At 41.7% G+C, this 18,840-nt stretch overlaps 1 protein-coding gene across 1 annotated transcript in view; it reads left to right on the forward strand.

Annotated features, from left to right (window-relative positions):
- Morc1 (MORC family CW-type zinc finger 1) overlaps window positions 1-18,840 on the forward strand; it is a 164,807-nt gene that overhangs the window by 117,886 nt on the left and 28,081 nt on the right. Inside the window, exons 18-20 of the mRNA XM_042055818.1 lie at window positions 2,449-2,517; window positions 6,040-6,288; window positions 9,179-9,283. Of these exons, the coding sequence (XP_041911752.1) occupies window positions 2,449-2,517; window positions 6,040-6,288; window positions 9,179-9,283 (423 nt within the window). The remainder of the gene's footprint in view (window positions 1-2,448; window positions 2,518-6,039; window positions 6,289-9,178; window positions 9,284-18,840) is intronic.

An 18,840-nucleotide genomic window follows, 5' to 3' on the forward strand; every position in this document is an offset into this window, starting at 1 on the left:
GTGGAGATGGAAAAGCGATGACAGCCATTGTTTCCAGTGGTGGGAGGGTGTCTGCGACCCTATTGGACACATGCCAGTTCATGGGGATAGGATACATGGAATGCGACCTTGCTGGACAAACGCCAGTTCGTGGGAATAGGATACATGGGATGCGACCTTGCTGGACACACGCCAGTTCGTGGGAATAGGATACATGGGATGCGACCTTGCTGGACACACGCCAGTTCATGGGAATAGGATACATGGGATGCTTGTGAAAGAACTTAAGAAGTTATGAGTGACAGAGCAGTGGCTTTTGTGAGTATGAAAGAAGAGGCTCTGCTTGTGAAGAACTTGCTGGAATCTCACCTTATACTCTACTTTTCCTATGGAGACACACTGACCAAGAGCGGATTTTGAAAACCTAACTCATAACTATGTTTTTTGCCTCCAAATGGTGATTTTATTTCCTTCTTGATTGTTTCCTACATCCTCCCAACTTTCTTCTTCTTATTTTATTGTTTGTTTTTATTGAGCTATATATTTTTTCTCCACTCCCCTTCCTTCCTACCTCTCCCCTTCTACCCTCTCCCATTATCCCCATGCTCCCAATTTAATCAGGAGATTTTGTCTTTTTCTACTTCCCATGTAGATTAGAGAATGAACCAATGTAGCTCTTTTTACTTTGTAGCTTTAAAACAAGAACACATTAAAAAGCACAAATCTATTTATCCACAGTGTTGTGTGAGCTGAAAAGCTGTAAATGGTTCTTCCCTAGAGACTGGGATTTAGCAGTTGGGATGGGTGCTTTTGGCACTGAAACTTGAAGGATGCAAAGGATTTAGCAGAAAGACAGGACCATCCAGGCCAAAGACGTGGCTTGTTTAATGGTGCAGCAATAAGAAAGGGGGCCATGTAAACAGGGAGGAACATTGAGTCACAGAGGCAAGAGACAGATGGGAAGTGGTCAAGATTGGGGTAGACATTAGTAAACATCATAACCATGTGAGTGTGGTGGGTTTGCATTTACTCAGTCTGAATTGAAAGTCCCTATGGCAGGCCAGGTACCAGAGGCTCAGCAATGGGACTGCCTTCTAGGATAGTGCTTCTCCATTCTGGTACATATCAGACCACTTGAAGAAGACTAAAACGATGCTGCCAGTTCCCACCCTCGATAGTTAAGGTAGAATTCCATGCGTAAGGATGTGACTTTCTAGAGGCTTCTCTGGGGATTATAATAGCATGCATGCAAATTTGATTGTCATGCTTTTTCCTCAATTTTACTTATATTTTAATTTAGTTTTGTTTAGTGTGTGTATGTATGTGTATGTCATAGCATGTTTTGGACATGTAGAGGACATCTCTGTGGAGTCATAAGTTCTGGAATCTAACCTAGGCCATCAGACTTTCTTGGTAAGCACCTTTAGCCACCAAGCCATTTTACCAGTATTTTATATTTTATTTCTTATTTATTTAGTTGGCGGAACAATGCCTTAGTGTGAGAATGATTGGCTCTCTCCTTCTACTACATGGGTACTGGAGAACTCAGGTCACAGGTTTTGGTAACTTATACCTTCCACCCACTGAGCCACCTCACCTCCTTTAGTGAAAAGGGCCTCCAAAGCAGGTGGTGACTTTGTCCAAATGATTTTTCAATTCGCAGAAGATTCAAGTGGGGGAAATTCACATAGCTTGTTCACTGGTGTGAAGTAGAGCAGGTTTGTGAGCCAGCAATGTTTAGAACCTCTAACCTGTGCGTCTGTACTAATGATCCACCAATTAAGAGAGATCCCAGAAGGAAGTGCTGTGAACGGAACAGATTCAGATCTGGAAGGGTGACCTTGAAGGTACTTGCCAAGAGCTATCTGAATCCCAGGACAGTGAGCTCCAGGTCAGGCAGTCAGACCTACTTATAGTGGGAACCTGTCTCAGAATAAAATAGCAGCAACAAAAACAGTAGCTAAAAGCAACTGCAAAAGCGGTAGTGTCAAAGGTGCTTCCGTCTCAGGGAGATCAATGGCTCCCCTTCTCCATAGTCTGTCTGGAGATATGGGAAGCTGCAGGGTGCTGGTGAGAGGCATAGTAAAAGGCACTCCACGCTCCCCAGTTCGCCGAATCTCAGCCCAGTGCTCCCAGCAAGAGGGATGATGCCTCAGGCCAGGATGCCCCTGAGCTCTGCAGAGAGCTGAGTCTTCATAGAGGAAAGGTGGGAGACTATGGGATGCAGAGGCTGGACGCAGACAGGGTTTGGTCCTGAAGTTGCTCATAAGACATTAGTTTGCAGTGCTTACTAAAGCACCGCCCAGATACCATCGTAAGAACAACTTTGCAGCAGAACTGAAGGTTTATGGGTAAGGAGTGTGATTTAGATACTTCTTTAGAAAAGGAAGAATACTGAATTTCTGTAATGTGCCAACTGAAGGCTTTTTAAGTCATTAAATTTGCTTTAATTATTTTTTTTTCCCATAGAAGCCTCAGCTTATCGCAATGAATAGAATCCCCGAGTTCAAGTCCTCCTGCCTTTCTACAGCACCCAAGGTGAGTAATTAAAATAGGAGCCAGGAGCCAGAGACATGGCTCAACGGTTAAGAGCACTGGCTGCTCTTACAAATCCAGCTTCAATTTCAAGTACTCACTTAGTGGATCACAGCCATTTGTGTCCCCAGTTCCAGGGGATCTGAGACCATCTCTTGGCCTCTGTGGGCACTGCATGTGTGTAGTGCACAAAAAGCAGATGAGGCATTGCAGACACATAAAATAAAAACAAAACTTTTGAAAATCTCAAAAATATTTTAAGTAAGCACATAAAGTAATATCCAGCCATTTGTGTTAGATTTCTCATGCAAGCTTCCTCAGTCACAGAATGAAGCACTAATAGGTGTTAGGTAACACTCTTTTCTCTCTAGACTGATACATATTTATTAGCAAAAAACTTAGGAAATAAAGCATAAATAATATTTAAATCTTCCATTATCTTACTGGTTGGATATGACAATTCCAATTCTTAAAAATATTTTCCCCCATAGTTTCTATGAGAAAGACAGTGGTTCAGTCTGTGGAGATATAGTTACCTAAAAATAATTTAATTCTGATTCTAATTCTTGAGTATGTGTGTGTGTGTGCACATGGATGGGTATACATGTATGTGTAGGCATGCTTCCATGAGTGTGTACATGCTGGTAGAGACCCAGGGGACAGCTATCAATGTTGTCTCCCAGAAGAAGGGATCCACTGGTCTCCACTCCCTAAAGCTGGGGTTATTAGTGTGTCACTGTACCCAACTTTTTAAGATGGGTTCAAGTCCTTGTGTTTGCATAACAAACACTTTCTTGTTTCTTTTAAAGCTTGCTAACTATTGTATAATGTTTTATTTCTCAATTTTCCACTATATAAGGTTTAAAATTTGGGGTCCCACCTAATAACTCACACCTGTAATGTCAACATTAGGACAGCAGAGACAAGAGGAGCACCTTAAGTTCAGGAGTGTTGTTAGAGTGCCGCTTGTTCATCCTGGCTGCCCAGAACCAAAATAATCACACAGAAACTGTATTAATTAAATTACTGCTTGGCCCATTATCTCTAGCTTCTTATTGGCTAACTCTTACATCTTAATTTAACCCATTTCTGTTAATCTGTGTATCGCCATGTGGCTGTGGCTTACCGGCTAAAGTTCTGGCGTCTGTCTCTAGCAGGGCTACGTGGCTTCTCTCTGACTCCACCTCCTTTCTCCCAGCATTTAACTTAGTTTGCCCCACTTAGCTCTGTTCTCCTATAGCTCTGTTATAGGCCCAAAGCAGTTCCTTTATTTATTAATGGTAATCACAGCATACAGAGAGGAATCCCACATCACAGGAGCATTGGCATAAGTTAAAAACTAGCCTCGTCTACCAAGTTGAAGCCTGCCAGGCAGGTGCGTGTGACGTTTTGTGCATGCTCCTCTTCATAGACGCACTACAACAACATAAAATGAAACGTAGAGGACTTTTGAATCATTTAGGCAGCTTTAAAAAGCAATAATTGTGAGGCCTCAGAACTCCTCAGCATATTAGACACACAAATATGTAGGAAACTCCACATTTCATTATTCCCATTTTATGTGTGTGTGCATGGATGTGTATATGTGTCCCTGCGTGTGTGTAGGTGCACATGCATGTACATGGGGTCAAAAGTCGACATCATGTATCTTGAAGAACCACTCCTATGTTATTATCTGAGACAGGGACTTTCACTACACTTGTGGTTTACTGACTTAGCTAACTGTCTGGTCAACAGGCCTAAGGATTCGCCCGTTTCTCTCTCCCCAGAGGTTATGTGTGTGCAGCCCTGCATCAGGTTTTTTATATGGATGCTGGAGATCCAAACCCAGGTGTTCTCAATTGCCTTCTGCCCTTCCCTTAACTGCTCATAGGTCTTAGTAGATATAGACACGTGTATTTTATGTCTTGATATGTCTTCATAGTTGCTTTAAATATGGAGACATTTGCTTCCAGTGTGTCCCTTTACTTTGTGTTGTTATTACTTGCACTTTCTTTACTTCACATAGGAACCAAAACTTTTGAACCCAGTAGTAAGTTGTTGTGCACATGAGCTCATAGCCCTGCCCCTTCTTTCATAGGAATGTACCCAACTCACTACATAGCTGAACTGCGGAATCAGGCACAGGAGTGCTATGTTCTATTTGTATTAAATTTGGATCGCCTGAGTGACAGCCCATCAGTCACCTGCAGGAAACATAGGAATGCTAGAACACCACCCAAATTATGCCCACCCCTAGACCTCCTAGTTCTTTTTGGATTCTAGAAAACAGGCTTGACCCTAGCTAGAAGAGGTGCATACGTTCTGTCTAATACTCGTACCGTGCATGTCCTTCACAGGTTGAAAAAGTAGTCAGCAGGAGCAGGGTGCAGGATGGGAGATGTGGGATTGGCCTGGGAATGAGAACTTACCTCATCTTTCATGCACCAGGGAACAAACACAAGTATATCAGGTCTCTGCCTTCAGCCCACCTCTGCCCCTCTTTCTGAGTCTGCTTTTGAGTGAACTATTACTGACATAAACACTTGCGAAAGCGACTATCCAAAACCTTTGATCTTTGGACAAAGTATGACTGATATTCCTGAGCCTCACAAGCTGTCCAAGAGCAGAGAATGAGCTTCTATGATGTCATCAGTCCCCAACTGACATCTCTATCATCCTCTGCACCACAAGGCTCAGAGCACATCACAGAGGAGGTGGTAGAAAGATTGTAAGTGTGAGAGATGAGGGAGATCCTGTGTGGATCTGTGTTTTCTGGACATGGCAGGGGCATCATATGCATGAATTCAAGGAACTTTGGTTACATCCATGTCCTGCCCAAGATCAAGTCAGTCAGCATTCTACCATGGATGAGGGAGGGCACACACTCCCTAGCCCCACCCTGAGGCACTAGTAGCAGCAGATGACTGGTAGTAGAAGGAGAGCCATTTTCCTTCAGAGGTATGAATATGTTCCTGTGGAAAGTACCACAATCATGTGTACATAGGCAACATTAGTTGAACTCAAGGATTTAAGGAAATTAGAAAGGGAACATGTCTTAGTTACTTTCCTACGGGTGTGACAAAACACCATGACCAAGGCATCTTGGAAAAGAAATCATTGAATTTAGGAGTTCACAGCTCCCAAGGATAGTACAGTTCATGACTTTCATCATGGCCGGCATTGCAATAGTCAGGGAGGCTTGGCTGTAATTGTAGCTAGGAACTTATGTCTGATTCACAAGAAGTGAAGGGGGGGAGGAAGGAGGTATCAAACATGAGCGTGTGAAAAACCATGCTAACTGGAAATGCTGTGGGCTTTTGAAACCTTAAGTACATGAGCCTATGTGGACTATTCTCATTCAAAGCACTACAGCATGTATTGGGGAAATCTGGGAGATATTGGAGGCCAGAAATAGGGGGTGAATATAATCAAATTACATGTATGCTATAAAAATACAGTTCAGCGTTATGAGAGAAAATGGTAACTCATCATAAATAATTCAACTCCATTTCATAAAATTATATCTTCTTGTTTTTAATTAAGGAAAAATCCAAACTTGGGAGAGCCGGGCCTGCGGTGGTAGACCTAATACAAGGCACTCCTCTGTCATCTGTCCAGCATTTGTCCAGCCAAAGAGGTCAAAAAAGAAGCCTGGAGGATCCGGACTCGGATGTGGTGTTTGTCTGCAAGACTAGGATTCTGAAGAGGACCATGAAGGAGAAAGTGCAGCCCCAGCAGCAGAGTTGTGCGCTAGCTCTGTCGGGAAACGTCAAGCACGTGGAGCCGTCCCAGGCAGGTTTTTCTGCTTTTTCTTTTTTGCCCTCTTTATTCACAAAATGCTTAATAATTTCCTTGTTCTGGAAATAGCATCTGGTACAGGTTTGGCTCTATTTTCACATTTTTAGCTCACTCTAATTATGGGATGTACATTGCAACCTGTGTTTGCTGGATAGAGTCCCAGTTTCTATTTTTCCCCCAAATTCTCTATTTTGGAAGAAAAGTTAGATTGCTAATATCAGCACAATGGGGAGAATTCAGCCAAGTGATGCTATCCCAAAGAATGCCTGGCTGAGAAAAGATCTTACATTTGTGATGTTAAAGCCACGTATTTTAGATCTTAAATATAGAGTTTAACTTAAATGTACATGTATGTAAAGCTAACATGAATGTATTTACCAACTGTTTGTATGTACACAAACCCTTCTGTAGTTTTACATAGTATTTAAGTGTGTGTTTGTGTCCATATGTTATGTATAATCTTATTGTGGATGTTTCAGCATATGTACACATGGAACTCCTCCCTCATCAAGCTTACTATAAAACTGTTTAATGTTTTGACAAACACATGTGACTGTGGCAGTTGCTAACGTTTTATCCCCCTATTGTTCAGAAAGAGTTTTCCTATGTTTCCCAGGCTTCTCTCCTTCTTCAGCCTCCAGAGTAGCCGGAAGTAGATTTAGATGCTACTCTACCTAGCTTGTGGTTTGTAACATTTTTAAAATTTTATTTTTACTTCTATTCATGTGTGTGTGTATTTATCTGTGTAGATGTGAACCGTATGGGGGTGGGGATCCGCGGGATCTAGAAGATGTCAGATGCCCTGGAACTGGTGCTATGGGCCATTGTGAGCCGTTGGATATGTGTGCTGGAAATTAAGCTCCGCTCCTGGACATGAGCAGCAAGGATTCCTAACTCTCGGCCTCCTCTTCAAATTCTGTATTGGCAGCTGTTTGTGACCCAAGAGCACCAGTGCTTACAATGAGGAGTTTAATTAAGAATTAAAAGATGTCTTTCCAGGGGGAAAATGTCCCTGTTTTTAGGATAACATTCAATTAAATTGGTAATGGCAGAGGCAGAGCACTGGCCCACAGATGAATGCAAAGAATTTTAAGGGGACAAGCAATGGAGATGCAGAGTTGCAGAAAGGAGCAGGGGGATGGCCTGTATAGGAATCGTAACCACGTGAAGTCCTGGAAGGCTTGAGGAAGGGGCTGCATTATCCTAAAAGCAGCAAGGACCTAGTGGGTTTTTTTTTTTCACATGGGAAAGTTGTGTGTCCAGATTTTCTTTCAGAAAGACTTAGTCTGGCCTAGTATAGAATAACAGTTAGAGATGTGGTTAGAGAAGTCTCAGATTATGTTATCTCTTTGGCCACAGGAAAATGGTCCAAGAGATAAGAAGCCCACAGAGCTGTAGACAGATGTTCATCTCCCAAGGGTTCATCTCCCAAGTGGGAGACGCACTTCTTTGTTTTGCTTATCATGTGTGTCCCATGTCCCACAGCATCTGGTTAATGCCACTGCTCAGTCTGACCTCCTCTCGGAAGATGGGGGATTCTTGTGCCAAATCAAAGCCCTGCCCTTTGTTTCTCTGCATTGGCTGCTAAGGACACATGCCACTGTGGGGGAAGGGTGCAGGGTACTGAGGCTGCTTTTGCTCTTTCTCTTTATGTAAGAAGAGCAGTGTTCTATCCAGTGGTTGCCTACATTGTGTACTGATAGCAATACCAGGACGGAATGGGCAGAAGTCCGTGTCTGGGACTGGTAACTGGTGCATGGATTCTGTTCCATGATTATGCTTAATAGAGTCAGTGTGAGCCAAGCAGTTCTGAGGCTGCTCTAGAGGAGAAATCATTAGAGTGTGGTCCAGAATGATGGTGGTGGAGGTAGTCCCATCTTGATGATGTATTAGGGGTACTGTGTGAGCAGAGAGATGTGGCAATTGTCTGTGTGAGGGTATCAATCCCCTGGAACTGGAGTTTCCTTGCCAAGGAAGGGAGGCACACATGTGAGCCTAGGTTTAGGGCTGAGGTCTGAAAAGGACTCGCGAGCTTGTGAAGTGCTGACACATTTGAGCGTGAGTGGGGGTTAAGGGTACATGAGGAGAAGGGTTTGCCAGTCCTATGAGAAGAGAAACTAGGAATTGGTTTCATCATTAAAGTCAAGTGGGGAATAAGGAGATTCAAAAAGAGCTGGGCAGGAGAGCTAAATTCTATAGGTCTGAAAAATGCTCTTTGACTTAACCAAACTTAGAGGCAGTAGGAATGATATGGGGAAGACTCGCTGCTGCTGCTGCTGCTGGGGGATGAAGGGGTCAGAAACCAGATTGGGACCCATTGGCAGATGGAGCATCATCAAATAGAGGCAGCATGAAAACTCAACTCTTTGTTATTATTTTTTTATTAAAAATTTCCTCCTCCTCCCAGCCTCCCATTTCCCTCCCTCTCCCTACTCTCAAAACTCAACTCTTGAAAACTAAGTTATTTTGATTTTGAAAGACATTGTATTTATGGAAACCAAACATGGGGTAGACAAATCAGGAGATCATTAAATTCTTCGTAAGTATTTAGAACAAAGGTAATTATTCTTTTCTATAAAATTGCTGTGTTGTTAGTTGATCTTCACATGTACGTGCTTGAATGATTTATTTCTTTGCATTTCTTGTTGCCTTTTTTCTTTCATGGTCTGTGTATACAGATGATCCTTGGCTTGTAATCCTTCTGCCTCTGCCTTCTAAGTGCTGGGTTACCATACCTGGCCAATCATATATTTTTGAAGCAAGGATCAGTTGAGTTTTTCCTGAATTACCCTGCAGTTAAACAGTCTCTATGAAATGCTTCATGTGGCTTAATGTAAACCGTTGGTTGATTCTAATTATTGCATAATTTTTGTTACTATTTTAGGTCTCTTCATGGGAAACGAAAAAGAGGCAGAGTGAAAACCTCATGCAGAGATGCAAAGCATCCACTGACGCTCAAGCTGGCAGCAGCGATCCAGCCGTAATCCTGGTAAGACTAGCCTCACTGACGATGGCAACTTAAGAAACTTTCCTAGTCACAAGCATGGAAGGCTCTTTAGATCTGGGTAGCTGAAACATACTGCTCAGTCACATGATGAGGGAGCATGACCTAGAGCCGTTAGCTGTTACCTCTGGCTGCATGAAGTAGTTAATATATAACTAAACTAGCCCATGCCCCTTTCTTTAGCTACCAGGCCGAGAGAACTTTGTTGTATTTATAAATGTGTAAACACTATACATATAATTTGAAAAGCATTTCAGAACCCCGTGTCCCAATCAAAATCGTATGCAATTTTAAATATGGACTCTTGTCAGAAATTTTAATTCTCTCTTGATGTTTTGGTCCTTATTATTTATTTACTGTTTGTCTGTCTGTATATTTTGTGGTGCTAGGGACCACTAAGTTACATTAGTCTCTGAAGTATAATTTTGGTTTTTTTTGTGTGTGTACATCTTGTTTATTTAGTATTCATATATGAATATATTTTCACCTGCTATACCATTATTTCCCTCCCCTTCAATTCATCCACTACCTCCCACCATTTTCCCACATGAAATCGTGTTTTCGTAATTCCCACTGAGTTTAATTTGTGTGACTTTATGTGCAATGGCTGTAGGGCCATACACTAAAGCATGGATAGCCTTTCAAAAGCCTTAGTACTGAAGAAAAATAATTTTAATCCACATTAGCCATCAATAGCCAGTAGGTCTTCAGATAAGGTGGAACTTCTTGAGTTCCTTTTACATCGGCAATGTGATTTTGCCAGTTTGATCTTTTATAAGTCTTCTGCATAATGGCTCACCCATTGGAAATTCATGTGTGTAACTGTCCTCTCCTGTCTGGCAAAAATTTCTTTGATGAAGACTCACTCTGATGCCTGGAATCCCTCTTGCCACTCTTCTATAATAGTTCCTATGCATTGTGAAAAGGTATTATTTATATGTCCTATGTATACCTAAGCATTCACGTCCTCTTATTGACAGAATGAGCAGTGTGTATGCAGGACTGTTCATGTGGGTGTGTACCTGTGTGTTTGTATGTCTGCATACCTGTGTGTCAGAACATGATCAAAAATTTAATTATATGAGGAGAACTCTCATTTATATGAGAAAACCCCAAGAAAAGAGTCTTGTGACCTCTGTTTCTTCAAAACCACACAACTGTCCTTAGAATGTGATTTTGTGACACCCCCAGGAATAGCAAATAGAAGTGAGTTTATGAAGTAGAATTTTGAATTGACTTAAATTAGGTGGCTCTTCGGGAAACACGAGCACGCTTCCCACTCACTCCACTGGATAATGCATCGTTCTTCTGACAGTTGGTATCAAACAGCTATGTATCTTGGCAACTGTGGAATCTCTTTGCCTTCACTGAGCCAAATGTGGCAATCCCTTGTTGTTCAGGATTGATTCTGAACAAGAAGAACTGGCCAAGCCATTGACTCTACCTGTGAAGCCCTCTTAAAGACACTGCCCATATGCTATATGGCATCCCTTTATATTCATGAATCCGTTTAAATTTTACTTGGTCCAGAGGGGAACATACTTCATCTGACTTTATGTCTCTTCATGAGAACGTTATTGAAGCAAGGCACACAACAGGAGTATAGGAAGCTTTTATTTAGAAAAAAAATATGGAAAATTTCAAGTGGAACTCCATCAGTACCCATGTGCTCCCTTTCCACCCTGAGCTATGATCACCTTGGCCAGTGTATTTTCTTCTATTTGTGTCTAGTCCCTGCTACTTCGAGGCATCTCATCAAACACATTACAAGTGATATAAGAAGTCATTAAAAAAAAAGAAAGAAATCACATTGACAAAGAGTAACATATGGGAGCAGGAAAAAAAAAAAAACCAAACCCCTTAACATCAGTGATAAGGATTACCAAAATCCAGTAAACACTAAAGAATGTTCAAAGTTAGAAAGGAGGCAGAAGCTGAAAAAGAACTCCGAGCAGCATTTTAACCACAGACCTCTGTGACTTCCCGTTTAACACAGCTGCACCTGTGACTGTTAGGGGTCACCGCTTGTTTTGCAGAGACATCAACGTCTTTATCAGCTTGTCATGGAGCTGTTACACCGTTGCCTTTCTAAACCTTGTACGAGCTTTTAGTAAGTGCTTATTCACAAATTAGCTGCGATGTGTTTGTGTGGTCTGTTTGTCAAGTTCTGCTGTTTCATGGGTGTGGGTGTGGTAGGTGTTTAATGTGTGATGCTGTGATCCTAGCAGGGTATTTGTTTCCAAATCATGTAACTTATTAATTTATATAATACACCTGAGCAAGATGAACATTAATTTCTGTTTGGCCATAGGCGGAATAAATGAACTAGGAAATGATTACCTATGAATACCTATCTGCCCGCACTTTCTTAAAGTAAAAAACAAAAAGATTTTTAACACCTAAGATTCTTCAGTTATCTTTTGATTACTATGAATGTGTGTGAATGTGGTGTGTGTGTGTGTGTGTGTATGTGAATGTGGTATGTGTATGTGTGAATGTGGTATGTGTGTGTGTGAATGTGATGTGTGTGTGTGTATGTGTGTATAAGTGAATGTGGTATGTGTATGTGTGAATGTGGTATGTGTGTGTGTGAATGTGGTGTGTGTGTGAATGTGGTATGTGTGTGTGTGCCCGTGTGTGTACACACACATGCATGCACATATGCGGGCACGTGTATTTATGCCTGTTTTATTAGGATGCTCTGCCTGTTGACTGTAAAGGGCGAAAGTAGTCAGTGCTCACAGTGGTAGAAGAAGTTGCTGCTTAAGGAAGGAAAATTAGCTACGACACCAGAAACCCACCCTCCACCTACCATGTTATTATTTATTATTTTGATGAGCTTCATTGAGTGTGGACCTAGGGTTTTATTCCCATGTATAATAGACTCAGATATGTGGTGTGTTCTGCTCACCCAGAGAGTCCTTACCTCATGCTTTGCTGTGCTGTACTGTACTGGTTTCATGTTGTCTGGGGAACAATTTCATTCGGATTAGCATACTTTTCCTTGGCTGTGTGGATGATGGTACCCACCCGCCTTTGGAAAAGATGCGTGTTCACATAAGGGCACTCCATTTTCCTCCTTTCTGACTTTGTCCACCTCACTGGCTCTTGTATTGACAGTTGTCCAAGTTCAAATGAAACACTGATAGCATCATTTGCTCCTCATATCCCCTTTTGATTTCACTGTTGCTTATTATTTCAGCCATGGAATCATGTTTTCTCCCAAATCACCTCGCTGCTGCATCTCAGTATCCTGACAGTTTCATGTATTATCCCCAGTTCTTCCCTTCTCCTGCCCCAAAATCTGTTTTCTTTCTTTTGATTGAAAATGGATCCCCCCCCTCACACACACAATCTATTCTGATTATAGTTTCCCGCCTCCCAACTCCTCCCCGTTTCTCCCCTTCCATCTAGGTCCACAGCCTTTCTCTCTCTAGTTAGGAAACAAGCAGGCATCTAAGGAATAATAAGACAAAACACAGAGAAACTGGAATAGGACTAAACAAAGCAACAGGAGAAAAAGAACCAAAGAAAAAGCATGGGAACACAGGTATATGCAGAGACACACACATTTGCACACAAAGGAATCTCTTATAAACATAAAAGCAGAAGCCATGATGTCTACGCAAAGGATCTGCAAGGTTAGAAAAAGCTCATCCACAATGTTGTGAGGCAAAGAACTTACAAAGGTGATGTGAGTCTGTTCGGTGTTGGTCATCTACTGCTGGCCATGGCCCTGACCTGAGGAGGGATTTTCATTGTCTTCCTTCTCTTACGCTATCTATGTGTCATGTGGAACATGCTCCCAGGGTCTTGGGCTCATTGCCTTGTTTGCAGGGGTTCGGCTTCGGGCTGTGTAGACTGTCATCACTGCCACAGTACTTTTTTGAGTTTTGAAGTTAATTTTTGCTTGGCCTTTCAGCCATTGTAGGCCATTCATTTTCTGCGACCATGCAATGAACGTGTTCTTTGTTCGACCTTGCACATCATTCAGAAATGTAGAAGTTTCCAACTGGGACTCAGTAAGCTTAACGCACTTTCTAGACACTAAAAGATTGCCTTGAAGATAATGAAATGAAAAATTTTCCAAAAAGCATCTTGATCTTCTTCCATATGCGCTAGTTAGCCTCCCAGTCAGATTGGTGCGGGACCCTTCATCCAAAGTTCACCAAACTTTTTTCATTATTCTCCACAATTCTGTTTAGCACGGGAATCATCGTCCAACAACTTAGTGTGATCCAAATTTATCATCTCTGTCCCTGTAAAGATGAACTGTTCTCACATTCTGGTGTGCGTGTGTGTGTGTGTGTGTGTGTGTGTCTGTGTGTGTGTGGTGTGTGTGCCAAGGCGTGTGGGTGGTAGATCTCAGTGTGAGTGCGTCTGAGTGTTTTACCTGAATCAGTTCCCTTTTCTGTGTGGCCAGGATGAAATCTGATGGATGTTCTTCCCCCGTGTCACTTCATCTAATTTTGATAGCCTGAGGAGGAGTCTTTTCATTCCCGCTTCACAGATGAGGAAAATACAATGTCTCTCATAGCCACACTGCAGGAGGTGGCCACACTGAGCTCCAGCTGTCCAACCACAGCTCCTTCTTCTTGAAAGACACTTTGTGACATTTTCATTTATCTGTCATCACTAACTGGGGTAACTGATCAGTTGTCAAATCAGCCTCTTCCACTTAGATCATCTGAGCTATGCCAGTCTTCTTCACTTAAACTTGAGGATTCCAGGAAATGCTCATGCAGTATATTTGTTGACATGGAAGAATTTTGGGCTAGATGGCTTTCAGAGTTATAGAGATGAAAATCTATAGACCAGAGTTTTGACTCGACTTTAAAAGCCAAAACCATCTAAAACTATATGTAATATAGTTATATAATATAACTAAATGCACACACACACACACACACACACACACACACACACACACACACACACACACCAAGATGAAACTTTGCCATTGGTATCAACATGAATAGAACTGAAACATTAAATTATATGAAACACACACCAGGTCCCAAATACAAACATTACATGTCCTCACTCATTTCTGGAAGCTGAAAAAGTTAACAACATAGGGCAGGAAGGGCAGAAGGATAGAAAAGGTGTGAATAATGGCTGGTAAAACACATATCCAAAAGGAGAAGTGCTCTTAGGTTATATAATGCAGAAGGGACCGGTAGTCCACAACAACTACTCATGCTATAATTTATAACTGCAAAAGAGTTCAGAGGTTACCAACCCAGAATATTTGAGGCGATGGAAGGTGCTAATCACCATGATGTTCCATTCCACATTGTATACATGTATTAAACTTCAGTACTGTACCCATAGGTAAATACAAGGACATATATGCCAGTTAAAAACTTGTAATGACCAACCCGTGCAGTTGGAGGGATGACTTGCAGTCAAGAGCACTTGAAACTCCTGCAGAGGATGAAAATCTAATTCCCAGCTGTGTTCATTGTGTGCCACCCACAGCTCCAGCTCCAGGGGAATCTGACGACCTCTTCTGGCCTCCATGGGCACACACACATACAGTGTGCACATACACACAAATAACAATAAATCTTAAAACAAGTTTAATCCAGCACTGATTCCTGGATCAGAATAATATAAATCTCAAATTTATCTTTCACCTTGTCCTCCCTAAATATGGCCTGAACGGTGTACTTTTTTTTTCTCAGTACTTGTCTCTTTTTGTAGTCAACCTGGAGTTGTCTTACGGTCATCTTATAGACGGTTGTAAAAGCGTTGCTCTCTGTGCAGCCCCTCTTCTTAGTCAGCTCTTACGAAGAAGGGAGTCTTTTGTTTTGCTTTTTGTGTTTGTGTGTTTGTTTGTTTGTTTGTTTGGGGATTTGTTTTGGAATGTGACTGTGGCCATAGACTTACCACTCGCATTCCCCATGATCTAGTGCTGTCTTACTTTGGCCTCCAGAAAATCCATGGTTTTGTCATATCCAAGGATGAATGCTTGATATTCTGACCTGTCTTCTGTCTCAAACATTTCCAAACTTATGTGTAAATTTCCAGTGGATCTCACTTCCTCCCAGTTGTGAGAGAAGGAGAAGTTCTTTCATTGCATCTTTTATAATTACACCATTTTTGTCAGTAGAATTGGTGTCTGCATAAACACTATTGTATTTCCCCTGTTACTGCTCAGCATCTTACATCTCTGCCAAGTACTTGGCTAAATTTAAGAAAAACTCCTCAACACTGGTCTGTGATAAACTGGCAATTAGACTCCAGACTCTAGCCAGAAATGTGGGACTTGGGTTTATACCCAAGAACTGGGACTGGACCTGGTTTTATCAGTACCCCCATGCCCCACTACTGCACTCAAAAGTGAGGCAGTCTGAGTAGCTATTGCTACACCATACATAATAGAAGCAATATAAATAAAAGGAAGCAATGTGAAGAGAATAGCAAGCAGCCTATCCAAGAGTTAAGTGTTCCTTCAAGTCATGTCCCAGGATGAAATATATGAAGCAACTACAGACTCTCCTCCCTAAAGGCTCTTTGCTTAATGCCAGTGGCATAACCAAGCTGTCAACTCCAACAGACGGTTACAAAAGCAAATGATAAATTTGAGGAAAGCTCAATTTGAAAATCTCCAAATTTGAGTGAGAATAATTTTTCTGAAACTCAACTAAGGGACACAGAAGTACAAACTTTGAATATGCATATACATGCCTTAATTCACCTTTCTGGGTTATGTATTCCAAATTCATGAAGAAAATTCTGGATCCTAGTAGGAGTCAATGTTTGTTCTTTTCTTGTATCTGTTTTGATCTATATTAATCTTCAGTTACTAGTCTAAATATATGAGGTAAATGTAGTTTACTAAACTATGAGCAAATATCTCTATACCATGATTACACACGGATAGTTTAGATTTCAATTAAGGCGACATACAACCTTTAAAACAACTGTCTCTATGTCAGCTATCTTCACAGCTAATGTTAATTGTGCTGAGATTCTTTTAGACAGGTTGATTTTGTGTGTGTGTGTGTGTGTGTGTGTGTGTGTGTGTGTGTATGTGTGTGTTATGTATGTGCACCATCTGTCTGCAGGAGTCAGTGGATGTCAGAAGGGGCATCAGATGCCTTGATACTACAGTCATAGGTGGTAGTAAGCTGCCATGTGACTGCCATAAAAGGCAGTCAATTCCCTTGATGCTGAGTCCTCTCTTTCAGTCCCTCACACAGACCTTTTGATCAGACTTGTTTTTAACTCTCTTGTCCTCTATGGATACGTCTCCCTCTGTGGACCAGGTCTTGAGGGCAGACTGGCATATGGGTTTATCATCTGTGTTCAAAGTGCATGCTTTGCCATCTTTTTGATGAATACTTGATATCCTGACCTGTTTTCTTGTCTCAAGCATTTCCAAACTTAGGAGTTGTGTCAACAGAATTCTGTCCACATCTTCAAAACCTTGATGGCCAGATCATTCTGCCAGAAATGTTTTAAGAGTCAATGGAGCCTTAGATGTTTGAGAAGATGTAACCACCCATGTATTCAAAATAGAGCTCAACACAGTTTGGGGCCCAAGAAGAATCTGCGGATAAAAGAACAAGAGGATGGAGGTATCTCTCTGTGTCAGAGCCAAGCCAAGCCTCACAAGGACACCTGATTTGCTCTGTATTTTTAGTCATTCTATTAGGGGCTACTTCCAGCTCCCTGAAGGCACCAGGGCTGTCTGAATGTCTAGGATCAGTGACAGAGCTTTCATGTAAAAACTGAAGAGCACTAGGTGAGCCAACTAGTTGTCAGTCTAGACTTTGTTTATGGTGGTTAAAATCCAACCTAGGGGACAACCCAAAACAACTGCAACTAAATTTTGGGCATCAGTGTTATAGGATGAGGAGCTTAAAAGGTGACTGACCTCCAAATCTGATAAAGAATAAAAGCATAGCAAAGAGCCTGCCTGCTTAATGAGTCCCTAACTCTGCTGTATTCCCTGTGAGTGAATCCAGTTCTGAGTCATAACAAGTTTTCCTAAGGAACCACATCGGTATTGCAGTAATACATACTGAATGCTATGATGACAAGATTTTAGAATATTGAAGTTACCTTCATTTCAAAAGAGGACCATTTCTTTTTTTAAAATTGATTTTATTGAGCTATACATTTTTTCTGCTCTCCTCCCTTCCTCTCCCTTCCCCTTTAGTTATCTCCCATGATCCCATTTTCCCAATTTACTCAGGAGATCTTGTCTTTTTCTACTTCCCATGTAGATTAGATCCATGTATGTCTCTCTTAGGGTCCTCGTTGTTATCTAGGTTCTCTGGGATTGTGATTTGTAGGCTGGTTTTCTTTGCTTTATGTTTAAAAACCACTTATGAGTGAGTACATGTGATAATTGTCTTTCTGTGTCTGGGTTACCTCACTCAATATGATGTTTTCTAGGTCCATCCATTTGCCTGCAAATTTCAAGATGTTATTTTTTTCTGCTGTGTAGTACTTCATTGTGTAAATGTACCATACCACACTTTCCTTATCTGTTCTTTGGTTGAGGGACATTTAGGTTGTTTCCAAGTTCTGGCTATGACAAACGCTGCTATGAACATAGTTGAATATTTGGCCTCATAAGGCCTAGGAGTGAGGCATAGTGTAACTTCCTGAGTCTAGCGTGAGTTTGGAGACCTGTCTTTGGCCATGATTTCTGTAAGTTAGTGACTCAGCACATCCTGTCCTAGACCCGCCTCTGCCCAGCCACCACTAGCATGGCAGAATATTATTGGCCCTTGTTCCTTACTCTGCCTCAACCCATCTCAATCTTCTCTACCTCCATCAAAATACTATATAATCTCCTGCCTGATACCATTGAACAAGTTCCCAATTTGACTCAACTCCCTAATTGTCACTGTGGAGCTGTGGGAATGGGAGGGGAAATAAGGAGGCTTGAGAAGACTAGCAGTTGAATACATGTCTTTGTGATACAATTGAGCATTTTTTTGTATATATACCCAAAAGTGGTATTGCAGGGTTTTGAGGAAGGTTGTTTTCTAATTTTCTGAGAAATCACCATACTGATATTCAAAGGGGCTGTACCAGCCTGCATTCCCACAGGCAATGCAGGAGTGTTCCCTTTACCCTACAGCCTCTCCAGCATAAGTTGTCATCAGTGTATTTGATCTTGGCCATGCTTACAGGTGTAAGATGGAATCTCAGAGTTGTTTTGATTTGCATTTTTCTGATGACTAAGGATGTTGAGACACTTCCTTAAGTGTCTTTCAGCCATTTTAGATTCCTCTGTTGAGAGTTCTCTTTTTAGACCTGTACTGATGGAGGAGGGTCATCTGTCTATGTTTTACTTTCATTGGTTAATTAAGAAACTGCCTTAGCCCTTTAATAGGACAGAAAATTAGGTAGGCGGAATAGACAGAACGGAATTGTGGGAGAAAGAAAGCAGAGTCAGACAGACGCCTCAGGCAGTCGCCATGCCTCTCCTCTCTGAGTTGGACGCAGGTTAAGATCTTTCCTGGTAAGCCACCACCTCGTGGTGCTACACAGATTACTAAATATGGGTTAAAGCAAGA

Source organism: Arvicola amphibius, chromosome 10 (assembly GCF_903992535.2).
Source record: "Arvicola amphibius chromosome 10, mArvAmp1.2, whole genome shotgun sequence".
Taxonomy (NCBI): domain Eukaryota; kingdom Metazoa; phylum Chordata; class Mammalia; order Rodentia; family Cricetidae; genus Arvicola; species Arvicola amphibius.